Source organism: Oryctolagus cuniculus, chromosome 11 (genome assembly GCF_964237555.1).
Source record: "Oryctolagus cuniculus chromosome 11, mOryCun1.1, whole genome shotgun sequence".
Classification (NCBI taxonomy): Eukaryota; Metazoa; Chordata; class Mammalia; order Lagomorpha; family Leporidae; genus Oryctolagus; species Oryctolagus cuniculus.
This window is the reverse complement of record NC_091442.1, coordinates 119,151,404-119,177,134: the sequence shown is the minus strand read 5'-3', so window position 1 is coordinate 119,177,134 and position 25,731 is coordinate 119,151,404. Positions and strand designations below refer to the sequence as shown.

The following is a 25,731-nucleotide window of genomic DNA, read 5'->3' as shown; positions in this document are numbered from 1 at the left end:
ATAGAATGATAATAACGACTGCTGTGAGCCGTCTGAGCTCAGTGGGGCACATAGATTCTCCCCTTCTCGCTGCTCCGACAGGCACTAGCAAACCTCTTTTTTGAAGGTGTCTTGGGCAGAGCACGTGGACTTCTGGTCACGTTTGGTGTAAGCCATCCAGGACAGGTCTCGAACCCCTTCCCTGCCCGGTACCTTCTCCCCGCCTCCTGCCTCGCTCCTCTCCCAGGTCAGGGCTCTGTGATGGGTGCTGAGCAGCGAGCCGGTGTAGCGTGTGTCTCCCTGCGCTGGGGGCTTCCTGGGCTCCCCAGAGGGTGCATAGGGGGCTATTAAGGTAGCACTTCTGGGGCCTCCAAGATGTGGAGGACGGGGGTGGGACTCGACCTGCTGCCCCGGTGCCCGACCTCATGTCCTCTCTGCGCCTGCTGAGCCCCCGAGAGCAGGACGGTAGAGCTTCCTAGACAACAGGGGGTGGTCAGGCTGCTGTAAGTCCCCCCTCCCCCCACGCTGTGCTGCCTGGTGCTCCCTTCCTCTGCCCGGGACAGGGCGGCACAGGTCACCGCGTCTGCCTGCAGGAACTTGTCCTGTCTGCATAGGGTTTCCTTGGTGTACGGAGGCTTCCCCTTGACTGCTGCAGTCACCCTGTCCGTCCCTCCATCCATCGTCCCTCAGTCACCCACCCACCTACCTTCCCACACACCATCCCTCCATCACCTCCATCTGTCCATCCCTCCATCACCCACCCATCCACCCGCCATTCATCAATCATCCCTTCATCTGTCCATCCCTCCATCACCCACCCATCCACCCGCCATCCCTCCATCACCCCATCACCCACCCATCCACCCGCCATCCATCAATCATCCCTCCACCACCCACCCATCCACCCGCCATCCATCAATCATCCCTCCACCACCCACCCATCCACCCGCCATCCATCAATCATCCCTCCACCACCCACCCATCCACCCGCCATCCATCAATCATCCCTCCACCACCCACCCATCCACCCGCCATCCATCAATCATCCCTCCACCACCCACCCATCCACCCGCCATCCATCAATCACCCCTCCATCACCCACCCATCCACCCGCCATCCATCAATCACCCCTCCATCACCCACCCATCCACCCGCCATCCATCAATCACCCCTCCATCACCCACCCATCCACCCGCCATCCATCAATCACCCCTCCATCACCCACCCATCCACCCACCATCCATCAATCATCCCTCCATCACCCACCCATCCACCCACCATCCATCAATCATCCCTCCATCCATTGTCCCTCAGTCATCCACCCACCTACCTGCCTACCCACCATCCCTCCATCATCTCCATCTGTCCATCCCTCCATCATCCCTCCATCATCCCTCCATCACCCGCCATCCATCTATCATCCCTCCATCCATCCCTCATCCCTACCCACCACCCACCCACCCATCCCTGCGTCCATCTTCCCATCCACTCAACAGTTATTCATGGATTCTGGCCCTGGACTCGTGCCTGTTCAAGACCATACTTCCTCTCCAGGCTTCTGTTGGCTGGGGTTGGGCAGTGGGGGCCATGGCAGGAAGTGGAGGTGGGACTGAGGCTGGCCCGCGAGGTGCAGTTCACCCACCTCCTTTCCCGGACGTGCCCGTGGGTATTTGGAACTGTCCCAAGCCGTGGTCCTGCTAGCAGTGTTCATTGCTGCAGCACTGACTGGGTGAGTTCCGCCTGCGAGGCACCTGCACTTGTGAGCCCTGGCATCCTACAGTCCCGTTTCCATTCCCATTTCACGGAGAAGGAGGCACAGGCTGGAGTCAGGTCGGCTTTCCAAGGTTACCTGAATAACACGGGCAGATGTGCAGCAGGAGCCCGCAGGCTCCCGTTGGAGCCCGTGACTGGTCTCTGCACCACGGTGCTGGGGCCCCCGGTGGAGGGGAAGGACGCAGAGCAGTGACTCGCCCCCCCCCCCCAAGATGGTCAGGTGCTGGTGCCAGCCTCAGGCACCCACCATGCCCGGGGGAGGCCAGCGTCTGCTGCTCATGGTAACAGTTACGAGTCTGCCCTGCATAAATTCATCTCAATCTCTCTCTGAATAATTCAATTTAAATTACGTCCTATTGCTTTGCAAAGCCTCCTCCCCTTGCATTACTGCCATGTGGCCTAGTGCCCCATTTGTTTCCTGCGGGTGTTCGGGGACGAGTCCCGGTTGGTGGAGCCACGCCTGAGACCCCTAGAGCCTTCTGTCCCTGTCCCCACACCTCCCCTGGACCACGCAGGTCTCCCGTCTGCTCTGAGGCCTGGAGTGTCTAAGGAATGGCGAGGGTCAGATACTGCCTTGCTGGGACGGAGTCTGTGCCGGGGGGTGGCGAGGTGGTTGGGGCTGCAGCCCTGGGGAGAGCCTGCTTCCCGGCATCTGCCCCTGCGATTCGTGGCGGTCTGGTGCGGGTGTAGATGGCGGTCCTGACTACCTATTGTTTTGCTTTCCTTTGAAAACCCTCAGAGCTGCTCCTGCCTCGTGTTTACTTGGGGCCTCCCTGGATCACCTCCACTCGTCCGGTTGCAAGGGTGGAGCTGGGGGTGGGGCAGGGCATGGGTAAATATCTTCGTCTTTCAGGGCCAGGTGGTCCAGCCCAGCTTGGAGGGAAGCAGGCCTGGACCATATGTGTAAGTGAGCAGGCAGAACCATGTTCCAGTAGAATCTATTTATGGGTGCTGAAATTTGAAATTCGCATAGCCTTCACATGTCATGGAATACAGTTCTCCATTCGATTTTTTTCCAGAAATTTAAAAACGTGCAAACCGTTCTCAGCTTGCAGGCGTGTAAGGCGGGCGGCGGCGGGGGTCTGCCGAGGGAGGCCTTCCTCGGGCACACGTCTCAGGCAGCGGTGAGGGCAAGGCCACCCTCTTGTCCCGAGCAGCACGATGCGGGGACAGGCCCTCCTCCTCCGTTTGTTGACTGCACCGCTGCCCCCTGGGTGGGATTGAAGAGGCTGACATTTTTGTCCCCGGATGCACTCGTCGTTAGATTCTGTTTTCGACAGTCTCTCTGTAGCACCCTGTGTTTGCGCCCGATCTGTCCAGGGCCTGCTTCATGGCGCTTGCGACCGACAGTGGGCAGAGACAGACGTTGTAGGGTGGTGGGGGTGTTGATGCCAAGGTTGGTGAAGCAGGGATCAGACAGGGACAGTGCGCTCTGGCCCTGTGAGCGGTGGCACGTGGCCACTCCACGCTGCTCTCCCCGCGCGGGCTGCCTTGTCCTTCCTCATGCCCAGGCACTGTCTTGACCCTCACACTTCTGGTCTCCTCGCTGCCCGGCTCCCCAGCTGCCCCAGCAGAGTGAGGCAAGAGTGGAGGTCTGGCCACGGGGCACGGGCGAAGAGGTCCTGATGTGCCCATGGATTCTGACCACCAGCGCGGCTGGGGCCCGGGGACAGCGGTGGTGGCCGGGGGGTGGGGGTGGGGCAGCGTGGGCGCTGTTGCTGGGAGCCCATAGCTGTTTGATTCCTCTTCGCGTTTTGTCTTCTCTCCTGCTCCTCATGGGACAGGACCCTAATGAGCTGGTCCTGTGGGAGACGGGCCTGGGGCGCTGGCTCTGCAGAGCCGGAGAGGTGGCTTCGGGGTTCAGGACGGCATCGCCTGGCGCCTTCCGTTGTGCAGTGGTGCCTGGCCCGGGCGCAAAACTGCAGCAGCTCCACCTCTGGACAAAGCAGCGGGGCCACAGGTGGACGCGCAGGGCCGGGCCTCACCCCTGTCCGCTCTGCTTGGTATTCCCGCTTTGGGATCTCGCGGCCGTGTTAGCCGACATCCCCCAGCTGCCCCGAGTTGCGGGTGTGTGTGGAAGTCCACGCGGGGCTTTGCCTGTAGCTGACATCCCGCCGGCGTCTGTGCAGTGATGGGTCGCAGCCGCGTTCCTGCGGTGTCATCACTGTCACACTCGGGACTGCGCCAGAGCCTGGGGCCTGGCGTCTGAGGGGTTGGTGGTGTCCCGGCTTCCGCAGGGTGTGGCCTTCTCCCAGGTCGGGGGAAGAAGACAGATCCATTTGCTCATCGTCCTGGCCTGCTCTCGGGAGCTGCTGTGTGTGTGTGGTGAGGAGTGTTACGCAGGAGGAGCGTGAGGGGTGGAGGTGGGCATCCTGATTTCTCCAGGTGGCTGGGGGCGGTCTTTCTGATGAGGTGATGTCTGGCTGAAGACCTGAAGGCAGTGAGATAGCAAGTCAAGGCTGTTTCCCGGGACAGCAGGTGCAAAGGGGCCCTGGGAGCAGCAGCAGCGTCTGGGGGGGCCCGGTGAGGTGGGGGAAGAGCCCGGCCAGCGCCGCGGGGCTTGGCGGCTCGTGGGGCGGGAGCCAGGGTGGCGCTGTGCTGTGGGGACCCTGCAGGGCCTGGGTCTGTGGGCTTTGGGAGCTAGGAGCAAGCTGGAGAGGTGGGAGGTGCTGGGGCCTGACTGCAGCTCAGCACACAGATGCCGTTGATAGTAGCAAGCAGGGAGCTGGAGCTGGCAGCGCCGGGAGACAGGCAGAGTGCTGCACCAGGGCCAACGACCCCCGCGCTGAGGCGGCCGGTCCCCGGAGATGCACCTAGCAGGGACGAGGCCTGGGCTTCCTGGACGCAGCACCGGCAGAGAGACCCCCGCCTGTGTGCTCGGTGCCCCCTCAGCCGGGCTAGGAGAGGCCCCGCCTGTCTGCTCGGTGCCCCCTCAGCCAGGCTAGGAGAGGCCCCGCCTGTCTGCTGGGTGCCCCCCCGGCCGGGCTAGGAGAGGCCCCGCCTGTCTGCTGGGTGCCCCCTCAGCCGGGCTAGGAGAGACCCCGCCTGTGTGCTCGGTGCCCCCTCGGCCGGGTAGCAGAGGCCCCGCCTGTCTGCTGGGTGCCCCCTTGGCCGGGCTAGGAGAGGCCCCGCCTGTGTGCTCGGTGCCCCCTCGGCCGGGTAGCAGAGGCAGCCTCCCCGAGGGGGCCGCAGGGGGCTTCCCGGGGTCAGGCCGGGTTCAGTGAGCGGGAGACAGCCGTGGGGACGTTTGCAGAGAATGACGAGCGGGGAGCGGAGCTGTGCATCCGCTGGTTCTCCCGCGCCCTTCCGCAGGGTCCACGGCGCCCTCGGAGCCCGGCTGCTCAGACAGCCACAGCGCCCGCACCGCCCCTCCACCCTCTGCCCTTGTGGGGGGTGTGGGGGAGGGGTGCAGGCCCTCGTCACCCACGAGGACACACACTCTCAGTGCTGACACAAGCAGGGCGTGCCGGGTGGTGACGGGTTCATTCAAAAGGTGAGAATGAACACACACGTGTAAACAGGCGTGGCCCTGCAGAGAGACACCCACCTGCCCGGGGTGAGGGGGCCCGGTCTGCAGCCGAGGGGAACGGGAGAGCCCTCCCCGTCTTGGGTCCTTTCTGTGAGGCAGGGGTGGCACCTCTCCAGGCGTGAAGCCTCCTGGGAATTAGGTGCCCCTTCACAAGTTCCACGTGGAACACGTGGCGTCTTCCTCAGGTCCCGGATGCGCAGGTGCACCCTGGGAAAGAGGGCGTTTTGAGTGACAAGTAGGGTAGAATTACAGGTACGTAGCGTCACATGCGATGAGACTGACTTCCCAGTGGGCAGTCCTGAACCAACTTGCTGCCTACCGGCCCACAGGAGCAGGTGCGCCGTTCCTCCTCCAAGGGGCAGGGAGGCCCCGGCGCCCCTCCTGGCTCAGACGCGTCCTGCGGGGAGCCCGCTGGGTCCCCGGCCAAACGTGCTGTCTTCTGGGAAGGCCCGGCGCCCTTCTGTGCCGCGCTGGGTGCCTTGGCCCACTGCCCGCTCTCTGTGATGGTGTCTCTCCTGCCTTCTTACCTCTGCCGCAGGCGAGTGTGGGGACGGCAGAGTTTGCAGCCAGCGCCGTGCCCGTCTTGTCGGTGATGGGTAACTCAGGGCTCCTCGCGGAGCCTCTGTCTGCTTACAGAGAAAGGCGGAAATGCCGCGTTCCTCCCGCTTCGTGTGGCTGTGTAGTTGGTCCTGGGAGCCCCCGTGGCCCCACCCCCACCCAGGCAGGCAGCCGAGGGCGGGCGGTGGCCCTGTGCTCTGGGCGTCTCCCGGGGCCCATCCTGAGGCCTTGCGTTTGCTGAATTTGGGGAAGAGCGCCATACAACTTTCCTTGTGACATCTTTGAAAAAACTCAGAGGGGTAAGGCTGGAGCATGCTGGTTCCCAGCTCCTGGTAAAAATAGTTTGCATACGGCTCTGAGGAAAGTCCAGCCCCAGACTGTGTTTAAAAGCATCAGTTAGCAAAAAACATTGTCCGCGTCGCCGGAAGGGAGTGGCCGAGGAGCTGCATGCTTTACATCAGAAAAAGGGTTTGTTTGTTTGTTTGTTTTTTTGACTTCTAAGACCATTTACCGGAAAATTGCCTTGAAAACATTCAATAAATGCGAAGCGTCCCTTTCTCCATAGACATGTCATTTTGTAATGCCTACCACTGTGAGCCTTTGGAAACATTTTATCTTACGAGAGGCATTACGAAGTGTTCCGTGTGTCTTCTTTTTATTGCCATCTTGGTCCTTAACACCAGATCTTTTGACTTTTCCTAAACGACTTTTGAACTGTAGGTGTTCAGAAACATCAAAGCTGTCATCAAAGCCTTTCGGCTCATTGATGTGAACCGCACTGGACTGGTGCAGCCCCAGGAGCTGCGCCGGGTGCTGGAGGCCTTCTGTCTGAACATGTCCGACGGGGAGTACGCCAAGTAAGTGCGTGCCGGCGGGAGCGCGCAGCTGCAGAGGCCTCCGGAGACCGGGCCTCCCTGCTTAGCTTAGGAGAGGCCCGGGTGGGCGCGCTTTTCCCTGTTCCTGATGCTCTCCGCGGATCCCTAGGGGGCGGGGTGGTTGGGCCTGCGGATCCGAGCTCTGCCACCTGTGGGCTCTCAGAGGCGTCTCCAGCTCACGGCAGCTTTGCCCTGAGAGCCTGGGGCTGGGAGGAGAAGGAACAGCCTACGGGTTCATCCGCTGACCCCCGGCTGCCCTGGGCTCTGCTGCCTCAGGGTGTGGGGTGGGGTGGGGTGGGGCCACCACCTTGCGGTCATGACCACGGTGCAGTGGGCTTGGGAAGCTGTGCGTTGACTTGGCAGCCTCATGTTTGGCCTTGATGGCCACGTGAGTTATGAGGGCCACCCCTGGCCAGCCGGGCGCGTGAGCAGGTTCCGCCCTTCTACCCAGAGCCCGAGAGTCCCCCCAGGTGAGGGTGGGGGCGTTGTACAGGGAGACCTGGCGTGCTTTGGAACAGCTCCTCCCCTTTCCTCCTCATGACCCACCTCAGAGCAGAAGCACGTACTAGGTGCTTTAACTTTTACGTCTTCTCCGACTGGGAAGGTGTCCAGAGCAAGATCCAAACCAACAGATGAAGTCATTCTGTGTGCCATTGGAGCAGAGTCCGCGCTCTTACGAAGCAGGCGGTGGGAGCGCAAGGCAGCGCGGCTCCGCGGGCTCCAGCCCAGTCGGCCGATAAAGTTAGTGCTGCCGTCTCCTGAGTATGGAACAATAAAGAACTCCACGAATTTTTATTTGAGATTTTTTCCCCCTAAGCCTCAGAAACAATTCCGTTTTCATAAGGCTCAAGACGGCAGACATAATAGAGTTGCTTGTCCAAAAACCCGGCCGGTGAAAAGCCGCTGCCCCTTCAGTGCGCCGTGCCTGGCGCGTGCCGCAGCTCCTGGAGGCGCAGCAGGAGCCTGGCCCTGGCCGCTTGAGCAGGAGGCACAGCGCCTCGCGGAGCCTCGGCTTCACCTGGCAGCTTCCCGGCCCACAGCCACGTTTGGCGCGTGGGGTGGGAGGAACGGCCGGGCTGTGGGGGTGGAGGCCGCTCGGCCGCCCCTCATTCCCAGGCTTCCCCGAGACTCGGTTTTCTCTTAAATGGGGACTGAGGACCCCCTGCCCCTACCCCACGGGGCCGGGTGAAGATCATGGAGTGTGCGTAGCGTGCCCGGCGCGGTGCACCTGCCAGCGCCCGGTGCTCACGGCGCCCTCGCCCGCCTGTCGTCCCGCAGGTCCCATGGTCGCCCTTTGCTCTTTAGGAAGTCGTCCTTTTGGGTTGCAGGATGCTCGCGGCCCTTGTAAGACCAGAGGCCAGCGACAGCGTTGCTGCCGTGTTGTTCTGGCTCTCATAGAGCTCTGTCCTTTCCTATCTCACGCCAGCCTCCCCGGCCCTACAGGCCAGCATGCTTGAACCCAGGTGGACACGCACCCTCAGTCAGACACACACAGTGTACACCAGTCCGCTGAAGGCCCAGCACCAGGCGGCTGTGCTGGTGGGGCCAGGGGGCTGGATGGAGTTAGCCCCTTCTCCCCGGGTCAGGATTCCTGAGGGCACCCACTTGCCCACTGGTCCCTGCAGGCTGCGAGTCCTCCTGTCCAGAGGCCAGGCCCTTGGGTCAGTGGCCCTGGTGGTCACAGGGGCAGTTCTGTGTCCCAGCCTTCCTTCCTGTGCACGCCTTGGGAGATGCTGCCCTCTCGTGCAACAGGGAGGCTTTCGAGATCCGGTCTGTAGGAAGCAGGCCCGTGGGAGTCCGGCCTTGATGGCCGTGCGCAGGTGCAGTGAGTAGGGTTGGGCGGGGCGGACTGCAGGTCAGATCTCCCCAGGAGCGAATGCCGGGCTACGGGACGCTGGATTTTCGCAGGAAAGGGAATGCTGGCGATGGCCCCTGCCCGTGTCCAGCAGGCCAGCTCGTGCTCTGTGCTCGTGGACTCCCAGCGTGGCACCGTAGGCGCTGCCCTCTCCACCTCACCTCCTTGCTGTCCAGGCTGCTGGATGAGGGATGGAGCTGTGTGTGGCTGCGGCGCTCACATCTGGCGGCCCGCACACCCCAGATGATTTTCCCTCTTAGAACAATAGGCAAGACTCATCACAGTGGAAAAAAGGTATGCGCGGAAATGAATACACGACACTCCTCTTTGTTAAACTTGGAAAACAGAAAAATAACAAATACTTCAGGTAATAATTACTCAATTTTTTAGAAAGCAGCATGAAATTGGATAATTATAGAAACCAACGCATATGGAGATAACATAACCAAACATTTAAAAAACTGTCAATTTTTAAGAAATGTAATAACATAGAAATTATCTAGAAAACCATTTATCAACTGGCAGATTTGAACAAAAGAAAAGCCATTGTAAAAAAAATCCAAATATCTTATTTATCTTAACTTGCAGAGAAGAGTATCCCCGCACATTTTGGGAACAGGCAGCAGCTTAAGTGCTGTGAACATTTCTGGTTGTGCGCACGAGCCAGCGAGCGTGTGCAGAGCCCTGCCCCTGCTCCGGGCCGCGCGCCGTTCCGAACCCCCCCCCCCCCCCGCCTCAGTTCCTCCTAGAGAGACACTGTGCTCTCCCCCACCCAGCCCTCCTGCTCCCTGGTTCTGGGAATTCTGTGCTAACTGGCTTTTGGCCCAGATCTGTGTCCCTCCCACGATTCATGCAAAGCGAGACGTGCGTGTGCTCAGCTGAGAGGCGGCCTCGCCCCTGCCCTCCAGCCAGAGAGGGGCCGAGCTTCTTCCTGGTGTTTCCGCCTCCTTCTGGCCATTACACGTCCATCTGTAGAGCAAGGGACAACCTCCTTAGAGACATCTGCATTTTTTTTTTTTTTTTTAGGCAGAGTGGACAGTGAGAGAGAGAGACAGAGAGAAAGGTCTTCCTTTGCCATTGGTTCACCCTCCAGTGGCCGCCACGGCCGGTGCACCATGCTGATCCGAAGCCAGGAGCCAGGTGCTTCTCCTGGTCTCCCATGGGGTGCAGGGCCCAAGGACTTGGGCCATCCTCCACTGCACTCCCGGGCCACAGCAGAGAGCTGGCCTGGAAGAGGGGCAACTGGGACAGAATCCGGCGCCCCGACCGGGACTAGAACCTGGTGTGCCGGCGCCGCTAGGCGGAGGATTAGCCTAGTGAGCCGCGGCACCGGCCGACATCTGCATTTTAATCCATTAATTACTTGAAAGGCAGAGTGACATAGAAAGAGCTTCCATCTGGGGTCACTCCCCAAATACCTGCAACAGCCAGGGCTGGGCCAGGGCAAGGCCGGGAGCCCAGCATTCCGCCCAGTCCCCCACGTGGGTGGCAGAGACCGCAGCATTGAACCATCACGTGCTGTCTCCCGGGCGCTGGCAAGTGGAGTTGGGCGGAGAGCCGGGATGAGAACCTGGGCGCGCCCGGGTGAGACACGGCAGTCACAGCGGCGCCTTCGCTGCTGACAGCGCCTGCCCGCCTGCCCCGCTCTCTGCGCTTAAAACCCTCAGACGTCGCATATCCTGGGTGTGTTTTGGAATTCCAGAGGGAGCTGGAGCCGGACGGGAAAATCAGCGGCCACCCCCGTGGGGAGGACACCCTGGCGACAATGCGTTTCACTGTCGGCTCCTCGGTCCTAATTCAGTTTCTGAAAGACGGCTGGTTTCAGGTTCTCCAGACACTACGGCCTCGATAGAGACGCCCCCGTGGACTACAGCGGCTTTCTGAAGAACCTCAGCATCAACAGTGACCTGAACCTGAGATACATAATGCAGAATCCAGGTGAGTGGGACGGGGGGACACGTGGAGTCAGGTGAGTGTGGGACGGGGCGGGACACGGCGGAGAACCAGGTGAGTGGGACGGGGGGACATGGAGTCAGGTGAGTGTGGGACAGGGCGGGGACAGGGCGGAGTGAGGTGAGTGTGGGATGGGGCGGGGACAGGGCGGAGTCAGGTGAGTGTGGGACGGGGGGACACGTGGAGTGAGGTGAGTGTGGGACGGGGCGGGGACACGGTGGAGTCAGGTGAGTGGGACAGGGCGGGGACACGGCGGAGTGAGGTGAGTGTGGGACAGGGCGGGGACATGGAGTCAGGTGAGTGTGGGACAGGGCGGGGACATGGTGGAGTGAGGTGAGTGGGACAGGGGGGACACGGTGGAGTCAGGTGAGTGTGGGACAGGGCGGGGACACGGAGTCAGGTGAGTGTGGGACAGGGCGGGGACACGGTGATTCCTCTCACGCGGTTCCCGAGGAGATATTTCAGATACAGGGAGTGCTTTGTCTGCGTGAAAGCCGAGGATGGCGTCGTTGCGAGAGTGACATGACGCCTAAGAGCAGAGAAAGGCTTGATCACAGCATGTGCACGTGTGTCGCCAGGGACAGTCATTTCCACGAAGAGGTGACAGTAACATAGAAAGTAAATGTGGGCTGTCAGTACGTGACTGCAGAAGTACACGCTCACAAGTTGTCTTTTAAAAAGTATCTATTACTTGAAAGGCAGAATGACAGAGAGAGAGAGAGAGAGAGAGAGAGAGAGAGAAAGAGGAAGTCTTCCATCTGCTGGTTCACTCTCAGCATGTCCACAGCAGCCAGATCTGGCCAGGCCAACGCCAGGAGGCAGGAGCTCCTTCCAGACCTGACCCGGGCACTTCTACATGGGCTGTGGGCGTCTGTCCTAGACCCGACCTGGGCACTTCTGCGTGGGCTGTGGGCATCTGCCCCAGACCCGACCCGGGCATTTCTGCGTGGACTGTGGGTGTCCATTCCGACCTGACCAGGGCACTCCTGCGAGGGCTGTGGGCGTCTGTCCCAGACCCGACCAGGGCACTTCTGTGAGGGCTGTGGGCATCTGCCCCAGACCCGACCCGGGCACTTCTGCGTGGGCTGTGGACGTCCATCCCAGACCCGACCCGGGCACTTCTGCGTGGGCTGTGGGTGTCTGTCCCAGACCCAACCCGGGCACTTCTGTGTGGGCTGTGGGTGTCCGTCCCAGACCCGACCCAGGCACTTCTGCGTGGGCTGTGGGTGTCCGTCCCAGACCCGACCCAGGCACTTCTGCGTGGGCTGTGGGTGTCCGTCCCAGACCCGACCTGGGCACTTCTGTGTGGGACGTGGGCACTTGTGTGTGGGACGTGGGCGTCCGTCCCAGACCCGACCCGGGCATTTCTGTGTGGGATGTGTGTGTCCGCCCCAGCCAGTGGCTTCACCTGCCGAGCCGCCATGCCTGCCCCATTCACGGGTGACCGCTCAGTGTCCTGGGCCTGAGAATCGCTCTTCTCTCTGCCCCTTCTGCGTCTTTAAAGTGTTTTGACTAATGAACACATATTCCTTTTAATGATGGGGAAAACTCTTGGTATAAAACAGCGAATGATTGAATAATTTATAGTTTGTTCAGTCAAGGTTATGTAGGCACATGAAGGGTCTTCAAAAATGCATGGAGAATGGGTGTTTAAAAACAACTATGGATTTAAAGTTTTTGGCATCAAAATAAGGTTACCTTTAAAAATTCTGATTCCCACAAACTTTCTTACGCGCCCCGGGTGGCCTTGGCAAGGAAGGGGATTCCGCGTCGTTGGCCTTCACTCCAGTCTCGTCCACCTGCTGGGGAGACGGGGGCAGGGCCACGGGTCCATGAGGGCGACCGCGTGAATAACATCAGAGGCTCGGTCTTCCCGCCCCGCGGCCAGTGGCCTGCTCAGTGGTTTCTCACCTCGGGCTTCGCGGCTCGGGCCTGGGTCGTTTGGAAGCGGCGGTCACCGTGTGGTTCCAGCTTAACTCAGGACAGCAAATGCTTGTGCGCTCGGCTCCACCTGGCGAGCTGCAGATGCCTGGCTTGCAGGCTGAGGCCTGGGGTCACCGACGAAGGTCCTTTAGAGCAGGCCCCAGGACTCTGCGTTTCCAAGTCTGCTGTGGCTGACGCCAAGCTCCGTGTAGCCCGAGGTGCCTCCTGCCACGCCCTGGGCAGCCTGCCCACGAGCTAGCCCCGAAGTGAGCTTGCCCGCTACCCAGAAGTTAGCAGTGTCAGCGGTACTGCAGCACCTTTCCAGAAAGCCCGTGTGTGGCGAGGGGAGACGGAGCCGGGCGACCCCATCCACAGGCTGCAGGTCCCCATCAGAGCCCCTGGGCTGCTCCCCGGCCTGCTGGGGTGGGCTGACCCCCATCCATGGGCTGCAGGTCCCCATCAGAGCCCCCTGGCTGTCCCCGGCCTGCTGGGGTTGGGCTGCATGTGATGTCCCCGTCAGAGCCCCCTGGGCTGTCCCCGGCCTGCTGGGCTGGGGTACATGTGATGTACCTGTCAGAGCCCCTGGACTGCTCCCCGGCCTTCTGGGGCTGGGGTACATGTGATGTCCCCTGTCAGAGCCCCCTGGACTGCTCCCCGGCCGCTGGGGCTGGGGTACTGTGATGTCCCCGTCAGAGCCCCCTGGGCTGTCCCCGGCCGCTGGGGCTGGGGTACATGTGATGTCCCCGTCAGAGCCCCCTTGGCTGTCTCCGGCTGCTGGGCTGGGCTGCACGTGGAGGCTGCGGCCTGCCTAGCTCTGCCCTTGTTGGTGACTGGCTGGCTCTCTCCTCGAGAATGACTTGCCCCGAGCAGCAGCAGGGCTGGGCTGGGCCTTGGTGCTGTGCCCCCGCGTCGTTCCAGAACACAGTGTGTTTTCAGTCTGCACGGTGAATGCTGCTGCTTTTCAGGATTATTCAAGTAAAATGATCTCGCTTACGATCATCCTCCGTTCCCTGCATTTTCACCAGCGGGCTCCAGACGACGCTTGCGGTGCTCATCTCTGTCCCCATCCCTGTCACATCCTCGGACACTCTGCTCCGTGTCTTTTCCCTCTGCGTGCGCAGTGATTGTCTTGGACCCCTCGCCATCCCCGTGGCGCGGTCGTCACCAGGCTCTGTTCTCCAGTTTACTTCTTGGCTCCACCGTGGTGTTCCCGGCTCTGCCGTGGCTCCACCGTGGTGTTCCCAGCTCTGCCGTGGCTCCACCGTGGTCTGCCGTGGCTCCACCGTGGTGTTCCCGGGTCTGCTGTGGCTCCACCGTGGTGGTCCCGGGTCTGCTGTGGCTCTCCCATGGTGTTCCAGGTCTGTGTGGCTCCACCGTGGTCTGCCGTGGCTCCACCGTGGTGGTCCCGGGTCTGCCGTGGCTCCACCGTGGTGGTCCTGGGTCTGCCATCTTGTTCATTTCACTTGGGTGCCTTGCCGTCATTCTCTCTATGTTGAGTTCGTGGGGTTGCTAGGGTTCTGTGGAGCAGGCTCCTCACTGGTGTTCGTCTTCCTCACGTGGTCTCACGTCCTGTCCGCTGCGTTACCTTCCTTTCTTACCTGTCTGTCTTTCCTGCATGTTTCTTGTGCACTTTGCGTGTTTTGGCGAATGGAGCGCGTTCTGGCCACTTCGCTTGCCCCGGCGGCTCTCACGGTTAGACCTCTCAGCCCAGTGCCTGTGCCTGCCCCTGGGCTGCTGAGACAGGGCTCCAGGCTCCGGCTCACCTGGGACTCCTGCCCCGTTCCGCTGCCGTCTGTTGCACGGTGATCACGTGGTGGACTGCTGTCGCCTCGCGTTCTGAGAGTCCCTGTCTGCTCACCAGGCGTGTTTTCCTTTACCGCCTCAGACACTGTCATGTACGTTTTAAAATATGTTATTACTTCGATATATTGTTTTTTAGTTTTAAAGGGCAACTTTTTAAAAAACATTTTGTCAAATTCCCTTCAAACATAGACATTATATACATACACATCCATACTACTTAAGAATTTTAAATGATTTAAGTTTTTCTTTTTTAACAAAGATTTGCATATTTATTTGAAAGGTAGAGTTACAGAGAGGGAGAGAGATCTTCTATCTGCTGGTTCACTCCCCAATTGGCCACAATGGCCAGGCCTGGGCCAGGCCAAAGCTGGGAGCCAGGGGCTTCCTCCGGGTCTCCCACAGGGCAGTAGTGGTCCAAGCACTTGGGCTATCTTCTGGTGCTTCCCCAGGCGCATTAATAGGGAGCTGGGTTGGAGGTGGAGCAGCCAGGACTTGCACTGGCGTCCTTATGGGATGCTGGCCTCGCAGGTGACTGTGTAACTTCCGGTACCACAGTTCCAGCCCCTGGCATTGTCATCTGCTGATTGCAAACCTAGGTCCTCTCTGGGTTTGGCCTTTCTTGATTTCCTTTTTGGGACCTGCCCTCAGGCAAAAAGCTGTAGCACCGGAACCTCCGGTTTCCCAAGCCTTGGCTCCAGGCCCCATCTGCCTTTGCTGCTTTCCATGGTCCCCCACCCCACCCCACCCCCGCCGCTGTCTGTGTCCCACCCGGCATTCTAGCTACTGTCTGGGGGAGGGGCTCGCACACACGTGAGCTGAGCCTCCACAATTGGAAGCAAAACCCTCTGACGCCCATCTTCTTTCTGAGTGCTTTATTTATTTTATTTTTGACAGGCAGAGTGGACAGTGAGAGAGACAGAGAGAAAGGTCTTCCTTTTCTGTTGGTTCACCCTCCAATGGCCGCCGCGGCCGGCACACCACGCTGATCCAAAGGCAGGAGCCAGGTGCTTCTCCTGGTTCTGAGTGCTTTAATTTATGCTGATCGGGGTTTTTGCCTTTTTTTTTTTTTTTTTTGAAAATTTTTCCTTTTCTCCTTTTGCTGATTTGATTAGTTATTGCAAGAAACTAAGTTCTGTGATACAATTCTTTTTTTTTTTTTTAAGATTTTTATTTTATTTATTTGACAGGCAGAGTTAGAGAGGAGAGAGGGGAGAAGAGAGAGAGAGAGGTAGAGAGAGAGAGAGAGGTCTTCCATCCGCTGGATCACTCCCCAATTGGCAGCAATGGCTGGAGCTGTGCCCATCTGAAGCCAGGAGCCAGGAGCTTCTTCCAGGTCTCCCCCGTGGGTGCAGGGGCCCAAGGACTTGGGTCATCTTCCACTACTTTCCCAGGCCACAGCAGAGAGCTGGATCAGAAGAGGAGCAGCTGGACCTCAAACCGGCGCCCATATGGGATCCGGCACTGCAGGCGGCGGCTTTACTGTCTGTGCCACAGCGCCGGCCCAGGAGAGCGTCCTTGTGGAATGCACTTCGCCTGCCACCCTGGCCCCGCGGGCTCGCGCTTCCTCCTTGGGCGCAGTCCGGTGACTCCTTCTGTCCGTTTCTACTCTCTGAGCCTCCACTTTCCACGACCTGAAACCACGAGTGATGTGGGTGAAGTTTGCTGCTCTGTTTCCACGTTTTGGAAAAACGCGTTAGACAGGAGCCCATTTCCAGGAGCTGTCTGTAGCGCTGGGGCTTTTCTTCTTTTCTTTTTTTAAAGGATATTTATGTGTTTTAATTTCTTTATTTTTATTTTTTAATTTTTTGACAGGCAGAGTGGACAGTGAGAGAGAGAGAGACAGAGAGAAAGGTCTTCCTTTGCCGTTGGTTCACCCTCCAATGGCTTCCGCGGCCGGCGCACCGCGCTGATCCGAAGGCAGGAGCCAGGTACTTAGCCTGGTCTCCCATGGGGTGCAGGGCCCAAGCACTTGGCCATCCTCCACTGCCTTCCCAGGCCACAGCAGAGAGCTGGCCTGGAAGAGGGGCAACCGGGACAGAATCCGGCGCCCCGACCGGGACTAGAACCCGGTGTGCCAGCACCGCAGGTGGAAGATTAGCCTAGTGAGCCGCGGCACCGGCTAATTTCTTTATTAACATAAAGAGAACAGGTCTCATGTATTTCATAGGTACAGTTCTAAGAAAGTAACCATATTTCCCTCTCCTCTCTCTCTCAATCCCCCTCTTTTTTAAATTTTTACAAAGACATAATTTTAATCCACTCTATAATCACAAGCTTAATTCAGCACTAACCACAACGTTCAGCAAGTAAACACCAGGCAGACCACAGCTCCACAGGCGCGTAAGCAAGGCCTGAAAACAGCAGTCGGGTTTATGTGAAGTCAGAGAGAGAGAGAGAAGAGACAGAAGTCTGCCGTCCACTGCCTACGTGGTCGCAATGGCCAGGCCCGAGTCTGAGCCAGAGCACACACACACACACAGAGCACACACACACAGAGAGCACACACACACACACAGAGCACACACACACACAGAGCACACACACACAGAGCACACACACACAAAGAGCACACACACACAGAGCACACACACGCACACAGAACACACACACAGAGCACACACACACAGAGCACACACACACACACAGAGCACACACACACAGAGCACACACACACACACAGAGCACACACACAGAGCACACACACAGAGCACACACACACAGAGCACACACACAGAGCACACACACAGCACACACAGAGCACACACAGAGCACACAGCACACACACAGAGCACACAGCACACACACACACAGAGCACACACACAGCACACACACACAGCACACACACAGAGCACACAGCACACACACAGAGCACACACAGAGCACACACACACACAGAGCACACACACAGCACACACACAGAGCACACACACACAGAGAGCACACACACAGAGAGAGCACACACACACACACAGAGCACACACACACAAAGAGCACACACACACAGAGCACACACACGCACACAGAACACACACACAGAGCACACACACACAGAGCACACACACACACACAGAGCACACACACACAGAGCACACACACACACACAGAGCACACACACAGAGCACACACACAGAGCACACACACACAGAGCACACACACAGAGCACACACACAGCACACACAGAGCACACACAGAGCACACAGCACACACACAGAGCACACAGCACACACACACACAGAGCACACACACAGCACACACACACAGCACACACACAGAGCACACAGCACACACACAGAGCACACACAGAGCACACACACACACAGAGCACACACACAGCACACACACAGAGCACACACACACAGAGAGCACACACACAGAGCACACACACAGCACACACAGAGCACACACACACAGAGCACACACACACACAGAGCACACACACAGAGCACACACACACAGAGCACACACACAGAGCGCACACACAGAGCACACACACACACAGAGCACACAGAGCACACAGCACACACAGAGCACACAGCACACACACAGAGCACACAGCGCACACACAGAGCACACACAGAGCACACAGCACACACAGAGCACACACAGAGCACACGCAGGGAAGCCCGTCTGTGTGCTGTCTAAACGCAGCCAGAGCGTCCTGCAGGTGCCGGGGTCCAGGCGCTCGGGCATCCTCTGCTGCTTTCCCAGATGCCTTAGGGAGCTGGATCGTGAGTGGAGCAGCTGGGACCCGAACTGGTGCTGCGGGCGGCGGCTGTACCTGCTGTGTCACCACGCCGGCCTCGTGGGCTGGGCTGGGTTCTCACTGCTGTGCGGAGTCTCTGGTTCTTGTGTTGGCGGCGGGCGTCACCTCTGGCTTTCCTAGATGTGGAGCGCACTTCTGGTGGTGTTTCCCCTGGCTGTGTCCCAGGCGGTGTCTCTGGGTGCTGGGGAGGGGTGCGGTGCTGGGGAGGGGTGCGGTGCTGGGGAGGGGTACTGGGGAGGGGTGCTGGGGAGGGATGCTGGGGAGGGGTGTGGTGCTGGGGAGGGGTGCTGGGGAGGGGTGTGGTGCTGGGGAGGGGTGCGGTGCTGGGGAGGGGGTGCGGTGCTGGGGGGTTGTGGTGCTGGGGAGGGGTGCGGTGCTGGGGAGGGGTGCGGTGCTGGGGAGGGGTGTGGTGCTGGGGAGGGGTGCTGGGGAGGGGTGTGGTGCTGGGGAGGGGTGCTGGGGAGGGGTGTGGTGCTGGGGAGGGGTGCTGGGGAGGGGTGTGGTGCTGGGGAGGGGTGTGGTGCTGGGGAGGGGTGTGGTGCTGGGGGGTTGCGGTGCTGGGGAGGGGTGCGGTGCTGGGGAGGGGTGCGGTGCTGGGGAGGGGTGCGGTGCTGGGGAGGGGGTGCGGTGCTGGGGAGGGGTGTGGTGCTGGGGGGGTGCGGTGCTGGGGGGGTGCGGTGTTAGGGAGGGGCGCCCCGCGGCTGCACCTGGGAAGCCCCGCGGCTTGGCTCCTCCCCCATTTTGAACCTCGAGGCTCCTGCAGAAGAAATCGTGGGGAAATCGCGGCAGGACTTCCCGCGGAGGCTCGGGAGTGACTCCTGGTGTGAGCGTGGTGGGCGCGGAGTTGCCGGATGTGTCACAGCCGGGTGCTGCCAGCAGCCGGGGAGCACACACGGGCCGCCCCTGAGCCTGCGGCCCCAGGCGTGTGTTTAGACAGCACACAGACGGGCTTCCCTGTGTGTGCTCTGTGTGTGTGCTCTGTGTGTGTGCTCTGTGTGTGTGTGTGCTCTGTGTGTGTGTGTGCTGTGTGTGTGCTCTGTGTGTGTGTGCTCTGTGTGTGTGCTCTGTGTGTGTGCTCTATGTGTGTGCTCTGCGTGTGTGTGTGCTCTCTGTGTGTGTGCTGTGTGTGTGCTCTATGTGTGCTCTGTGTGTGTGCTCTGTGTGTGTGCTCTGCGTGTGTGTGCTCTGTGTGTGTGCGTGCTGTGTGTGTGCTCTGTGTGTGTGTGCTCTGTGTGTGTGTGCTCTGCGTGTGTGCTCTGCGTGTGTGTGTGCTCTCTGTGTGTGTGCTGTGTGTGTGCTCTATGTGTGCTCTGTGTGTGTGCTCTCTGTGTGCTCTGTGTGTGTGTGCTCTGCGTGTATGCACTCTGTGTGTGTGCTCTCTGTGTGTGTGTGCTCTCTGTGTGTGTGCTCTGTGTGTGTGCTCTGTGTGTGTGCTGTGTGTGTGCTCTGTGTGTGTATGTGTGTGTGTGCTCTGTGTGTGTGTGGCTGTCGGGGGCTGTTCTGACAGAGGAGTGGGAAGAGGAAGAAGCCTGCGAATGCCGGGCTGGAGACCCTGGCTGTGCCCGAGCAAGGCAGAGCCCGTGAGACTCAGGCCGTGGACCCTCCCACCCGGGTCTGGAGGGCAGCTGGGCCAGGAGGGAGCTGGGGGGGGCTTTGTTTCCTTGGCTTTGGCGGTAGAAGGCGGCACCGCGGATGACTGGCGGCTCGCTCGCTGCCGCAGTGGCGTGTGCCTGCTTGGGCTGGAGCTCCCTGCAGACATTTCAGGAAATAAATCTGGGAAACCTTCTGTGATTCTTGCAGTTGACTTTGAGAAAGAGAACGATCCTACTTGTATTTACTTTATTCTCTCTTATTGTAAAGGTAACATGTTCTTTTTAGATACAACCAGAAAGCACGAAACTGCCGGTCCCTCGTAACCCTGTCACTTGGATCCCACCACGGTGTGCTTTCTGGTTCTCACCCTCCCAGACTTTTTTCTGGTGCATACGCGGATAGGAAGATATAAAAATCTGTGTTCAAATGGAAATGCAGTCACGAAACAACAGATAGCGGGGGGAGTCTGCGCCCATTAACTTAGGCAGGCGCGTTGTGTTTAGTGCCCGTGCTGCGCAGACTTGGCGAGCCGTTCATTTATAAACCCATCCGCTATTAATGGGCATTTAGGTTGTTTCCATTTTCTCCTCTTGTAAACAGTGCAGAAGATGTCTCCATCCATATGCATTTGTTGAGTGTAAAGTTCCAGAGAAGCCTAAGGATGTTCTGCCAGATTTTTTTTTTTAAAAACATCTACTTATTTATTTGAAAGAGTTAGAGAGAGGGAGTGACATAGAGAGCTTTGATTCCCCGGTTCTCTCCCCAGAGGCTAGACGGGCCAGGGCTGGCCAGGCCGGAGCCAGGAGCCAGGAGCTCCATCCAGGTCTCCCACGTGGGCACCAGGGGTCCTAGCACTGGGCCGTCTGCTGCTGCTTTTCTAGGCCTTTAGCAGGGAGCTGGACCAGAAGCAGAGCAGCTGAGACACAAACTGGCGCCCACGTGGGATGCTGGCGTCGCGGGCGGAGGCTTATCCCACTGTGCCACTGTGCCAGTGCCAGACTGTTTTTTTATGCATAAGTGCAGCTGGGGGCCGGCACTGTGGCGTAGCTGGTAAAGCCACAGCCTGCAGAGCTGGCATCCCATATAGACGCCGGTTTGAGTCCTGGCTGCTCCACTTCTGATCCAGCTCACTGCTAACATGCCTGGGAAAGCAGTGGAGGATGGACCAAGTGCTTGGGCCCCTGCACCCACGTGGGAGACCCAGGGGAAGCTCCTGGCTCCTGCCTTCAGATCAGTGCAGCTCTGGCCATTGTGGCCACCTGGAGAGTGAACCAGCAGATGGAAGACCTCCCCCCACCCCCGCCTCTGCCTCTGCCTCTCTGTAACTCTGCCTTTCAAATAAATGAATAAATCTTAAAAAAAATGAAGACGTGCAGCTGGTTCTGGTCCTGCCCCTTGTCCCTCCCTTGCCTATTTGACAAGTGGAAAATAACGTGAACTTGTTTTTCTGACTTTTGAAGTCGCCAGTGAGTTTGGGCAGTTTTTCGTATGTTTATTAGATTCTGTTTGAGTTCACTCCAGTGAGCTTCCTGCCTGTAGCGGCACTCTGCAACCCTGGTGAATATAAGCTTCCAATTGATTCTTTTTTAAAGATTTGTTTATTTATTTGAAAATCAGGGTTACACAGAGAGAGGAGCAGCAGCAGCAGCAGAGAGAGAGAGAGAGAGAGAGAGAGAGACAGACAGAGGTCCTCCATCTGCTGGTTCACTCCCCAGTTGGTCATAATGGCTGGAGCCATGCAGATCCAAAGCCAGGAGCCAGGAGCTTCCTCCAGGCCTCCCACGTGGGTGCAAGGGCCCAAGGACTTGGGTCATCTTCCACTGCTTTCCCAGGCCACAGCAGAGAAGAAGAAGCTGGGCCCTAAACCGGCACTCGTATGGGACGCCGGCGCTGCAGGAGGTGGCTTTACCCACTCTGCCACAGCGCCGGCCCCCAGCCCCCAGCCCCCTATTGATTCTAACGGGTTACTCCCGTGTTACTAAAATTGACCTGTATTTCTTAGGTGTGTTAATAGTAGATTTTCTCCACTTGCTTTTCTTTGACTAATACTTGTATGTTTTTTAGCCAAATAAAAATCAAATATTCACATTGTCAGGCCTGCCGACATCTCTGCGACGCCTGGCCACGTTGTCTTCCTCGGAACGGACTTCTCAGTGCGGAGTCTGTGCCATGGAAGAGTCGCCCCATCGTCGCCCGCTGCCTTCACGGCTGCGTGTTCCACCCTCCCTGGGACTCACCCTAGCGCGGGAGCAGGCAGGGGGCTGACTGTCTCCTAAGATGCTCATCCGGGGATTTCAGGGGAAGTCAAGCAGCGTCATGTCCTCGCGGGCCTTAATTTTCTCCAGACAAGCGAGGGTTAAAGGAAGCACCCGCAAAGGTGGCTGTGGTGCTGGTGGGCTCATTCCGCTCTGTTTTCCAGAGCTCGCAGGGGTGGAGCAGCCGACCAAGGACCCCCCGGCGGAGCACCGGCGCGGCTCGGCACCCACCGAGGCCGACTGGAGCGACTGCTCCTTAGAGGACATCGAGAGGACCTTCTGCCAAGAGGTGAGGCCGTCCCCGAAGCCAGGCGGCGTAAGGGAGGCGCACACAACCCGGCGTGCGGGGGAGGCCCCGGGGGCCCTGCCCAGCTCTCCTTACCCCGACACCACCTCGCCTCCTGGCGGTAGCCTCGGTGCCCGGAGGCGGATGCTTCTGCGTCCGTTGTGTGGGCCACACGCTGGCTCTGGTGGCGGCACAGCAGACTTCCCTCGCGACGTGATGCAGCTTCACCGGGCGGCGTGGCCTGTCCTGTCTCGTGGGCCGGGAGGCTGGTTAGTCATGCCTGCTCTCCCTGCGTCTGGAGGTACATGTGTTGCAATACTGGTCTTCCCTGTCGCTTGTGAAGTGTTTTACAAAAGGTCAGGAATTCAGACATTGTGGCGCTACTGCACTGGATACACAAGTTGATTTAGTGAGAATGGTTGGAGAATTGACCAGTCTTTGTATATAAATCGAGCATTTTAAAAAAAGATTTCTTCATTTGAAAGGCAGAGTTACCGAGAGAGAGGAGGAGAAATAGAGAAATCTCCACTGGCTGGTTCACTCCCTGTAATGCCGGCGAGGGCTGGGCCACTGCGAAGCCGGGAGCCTGGATCTTCTGGGGGCGCACGCACTCGGGCCGGCTTCCACTGCTCTCCCAGGCGCATTAGCAGGGAGCTGGATTGGAAGTGGGGCAGCTGGGCCTGGACCCGCTCTGCCTGTGTGGAGGCTTGTCTCACCACGGTGGAGTGAATTCTGTACGCCTCAACTATCACATTTAAAAACAATATGGCAGTAGGCCGGCGCCGCGGCTCACTAGGCTAATCCTCCACCTAGCGGCGCCGGCACACCAGGTTCTAGTCCCGGTCGGGGCGCCGGATTCTGTCCCGGTTGCCCCTCTTCCAGGCCAGCTCTCTGCTGTGGCCTGGGGGTGCAGTGGAGGATGGCCCAAGTACTTGGGCCCTGCACCCCATGGGAGACCAGGAGAAGTACCTGGCTCCTGCCATCGGATCAGTGAGGTGCGCCGGCCGCAGCGTGCTGGCCGCGGCGGCCATTGGAGGGTGAACCAACGGCAAAGGAAGACCTTTCTCTCTGTCTCTCTCTCTCTCTCTGTCCACTCTGCCTGTCAAAAAAAAATTAAAAAAAAAAAAAAATAAATAAATAAAAAAATAAAACAATATGGCGGTAGGCCGGCGCCACGGCTCAATAGGCTAATCCTCCACCTGGCGGCGCCAGCACACCGGGTTCTAGTCCCAGTCGGGGCGCTGGATTCTGTCCCGGTTGCCCCTCTTCCAGGCCAGCTCTCTGCTGTGGCCAGGGAGTGCAGTGGAGGATGGCCCAAGTGCTTGGGCCCTGCACCCCATGGGAGACCAGGAGAAGCACCTGGCTACTGCCATCGGATCAGCGCGGTGCGCCTGTCGCAGTGCACTGGCCACGGTGGCCATTGGATGGTGAACCAACCGCAAAGGAAGACCTTTCTCTCTGTCTCTCTCTCTCACTGTCCACTCTGCCTGTCAAAAAAAAAAAAAAAATATGGCAGACTATTTTTAATCTTGGGGTTGAAAAGGTCTTTCAAGCATGAAATGAAAGCCCCGAAGCCCCAAGGAGCCCGATCGGTGTGGCTGTGTGAACGTGGGAGAAGAGTCTGCACAGCAGAACCGTGGAAGCGTGAGACAGACGGGCGGAACAGGCGCGACGTGGCCGCCCCCGGGGAGAGCGACGCACGTGCCGCTGCGTGGGGCGGCCGCTCCTGGACCGGACTCTGCAGACGGAGTCCCGCCTGGGCTCCCAGTCCGGCCTCTGCAGATGCACACCCTGGGAGGGTGCCGTAACGGCACGAGCACCTGGTTCCCTGCCACTCGTGGGGGGGCCCTGGGTGGAGCTCCTGGCTTCTGGCTTGGGCCTGGCCCTGCCCCAGCCTCGTGGGCTTCTGGAGAGTGAAGAGTACATAGAAGATCTCTCTCCCTCTCTCCCTCTCTCTCTCTCCCTCTCTGTCTCTTGCTCTGCCTTTCAACTAAATACATACTGTTCTTAATAGACATAGAACAAATTATTAATATACAATATTCAGCAGAAAACTGTTGATAAAGAAAAAACTAGCAGAGCTGGTGTTGCCACAGGGTATTAGAGAGGAGAACACTTTACTGTCTGTTGGTAAACGGGTTAAAAGTTGCTTTGTTTGGTCGTAATTGTTAATGACTTCATTGTTTTCATGAAGACATAACCATTGCAGAAATGCCTGGCTATTAAAAAAGATGTAAGCAATTCTGAAAAGTACAAAGAAAAAAGTAATAAATTATTCATCATCCACCACCCAGCAATAATCAAACGGCAGCACTGGAGTACTTAATTCTAGGCCTTTATTTACCCGTAGAAGGGTGGCTGCATCCACGGGTGGGCGGATACATGGACAGAGATAATTTTATAAGGACAGGATCAAGTCTTTTGAAGAAATAAAACACGGAGTTTAGATTGCTTTGAATTTGCCAGGAGAAGAGGAAGTGCCCCCCCCCCGCATGCTCGGGTGGGGCTGGCGCGGTGTCGGGAGGCGGGCACTCTTTCCGGCTGGCCTGGCCCGGGTTCGAGTGAGCACACCGAGGCGCAGAGCGGCCGAGCCAGAGCCTCGTCTGAGCAGGCCGGGTCACTGGAGCGCCCCGGGTCCTCGCTCAGGCCCGTGAGAGCAGGGCGGGAGGCGGAAGCCGGCTCTGAACCTCCTGCGAATGGCTTCCCCACAGCCGTGCTGGCCCCCCGAGCTCTGGCAGGCCCCCCGGAGTGGCGGGACTGGGGACGTCTTGAAGGCTCCCACACACGCTGGCCAGCACTTGGGTTTGCCCCGGCCGACCTCCCGCCTCGCCCTGCGCTGTGTGTGGTTGCTGGGCAGGGTGACGTGGCTGCATTCGGTTGGGTTTGCAGGGCTCCGTGGTTCTGCCTGCTTCCCGGTCCCGTGAGTCGCGCGGGCGCGCCGCAGCTCAGCTGCACCCGGTTCCCCTTTGCAGAGTTCTGGTTGTGACTTGTTTGCCCGGCTGGACTTCGTTGTCAAGTTCAGCTCCTGGGGGCTTCGCTCCCCTTTCTGCCTCCTCCTGTGCGCCTCTCTTGCTCCTTGGCTGGCGATGCGTCTCGGAGCGCCCTCCCCCTCCCTCCCTCGTGCGAGAAGTGCTTTTCCCGTCCTCTGGCGCTGGGTGTTGCTGGGAAGAACCCGGGCTGATCCGGAGTTTTCCTCCCCTTGGAACGGATTTCCTACCAAGTTTGTTCCTCGATCCTTGAACTGAAGACGAGGCTAAGCGGTGCCTGGGCGTGGGGGCTTCCGCAGCGTCTCCCAGACACGTTCTGCTTGCTTTCGGGAGGACTGGCTGTGTCACGCGGCGCCGAAATGCTGCCCTGTCCCTCCTCCCCACCCCCACCATGCCTGCACCCTGCCCTTGTCCCTCCTTCCCCCTACGTGGGTGCCTGCACCCTGCCTCATGTCCCTCCTCCCCCTACGTGGGTGCCTGCACCCTGCCCCGTCCCCTCCTCCTCCCGCCATGGGTGCCTGCACCCTGCCCCGTCCCCTCCTCCTCCTCCATGGGTGCCTGCACCCTGCCCCGTCCCCTCCTCCTCCTCCATGGGTGC

General features: G+C 59.1%; 1 protein-coding gene across 7 annotated transcripts in view; it reads left to right on the top strand.

The window, feature by feature from the left end:
• The window catches only part of EFCAB6 (EF-hand calcium binding domain 6), a 232,372-nt gene that overhangs the window by 63,317 nt on the left and 143,324 nt on the right, over positions 1 to 25,731 (top strand). For all 7 annotated transcript variants that reach the window (XM_070053016.1, XM_070053015.1, XM_070053014.1 and 4 more), the window contains 3 exons: positions 6,560 to 6,696; positions 10,395 to 10,507; positions 22,025 to 22,149. In XM_070053016.1, the coding sequence (XP_069909117.1) occupies positions 6,560 to 6,696; positions 10,395 to 10,507; positions 22,025 to 22,149 (375 nt within the window). The remainder of the gene's footprint in view (positions 1 to 6,559; positions 6,697 to 10,394; positions 10,508 to 22,024; positions 22,150 to 25,731) is intronic.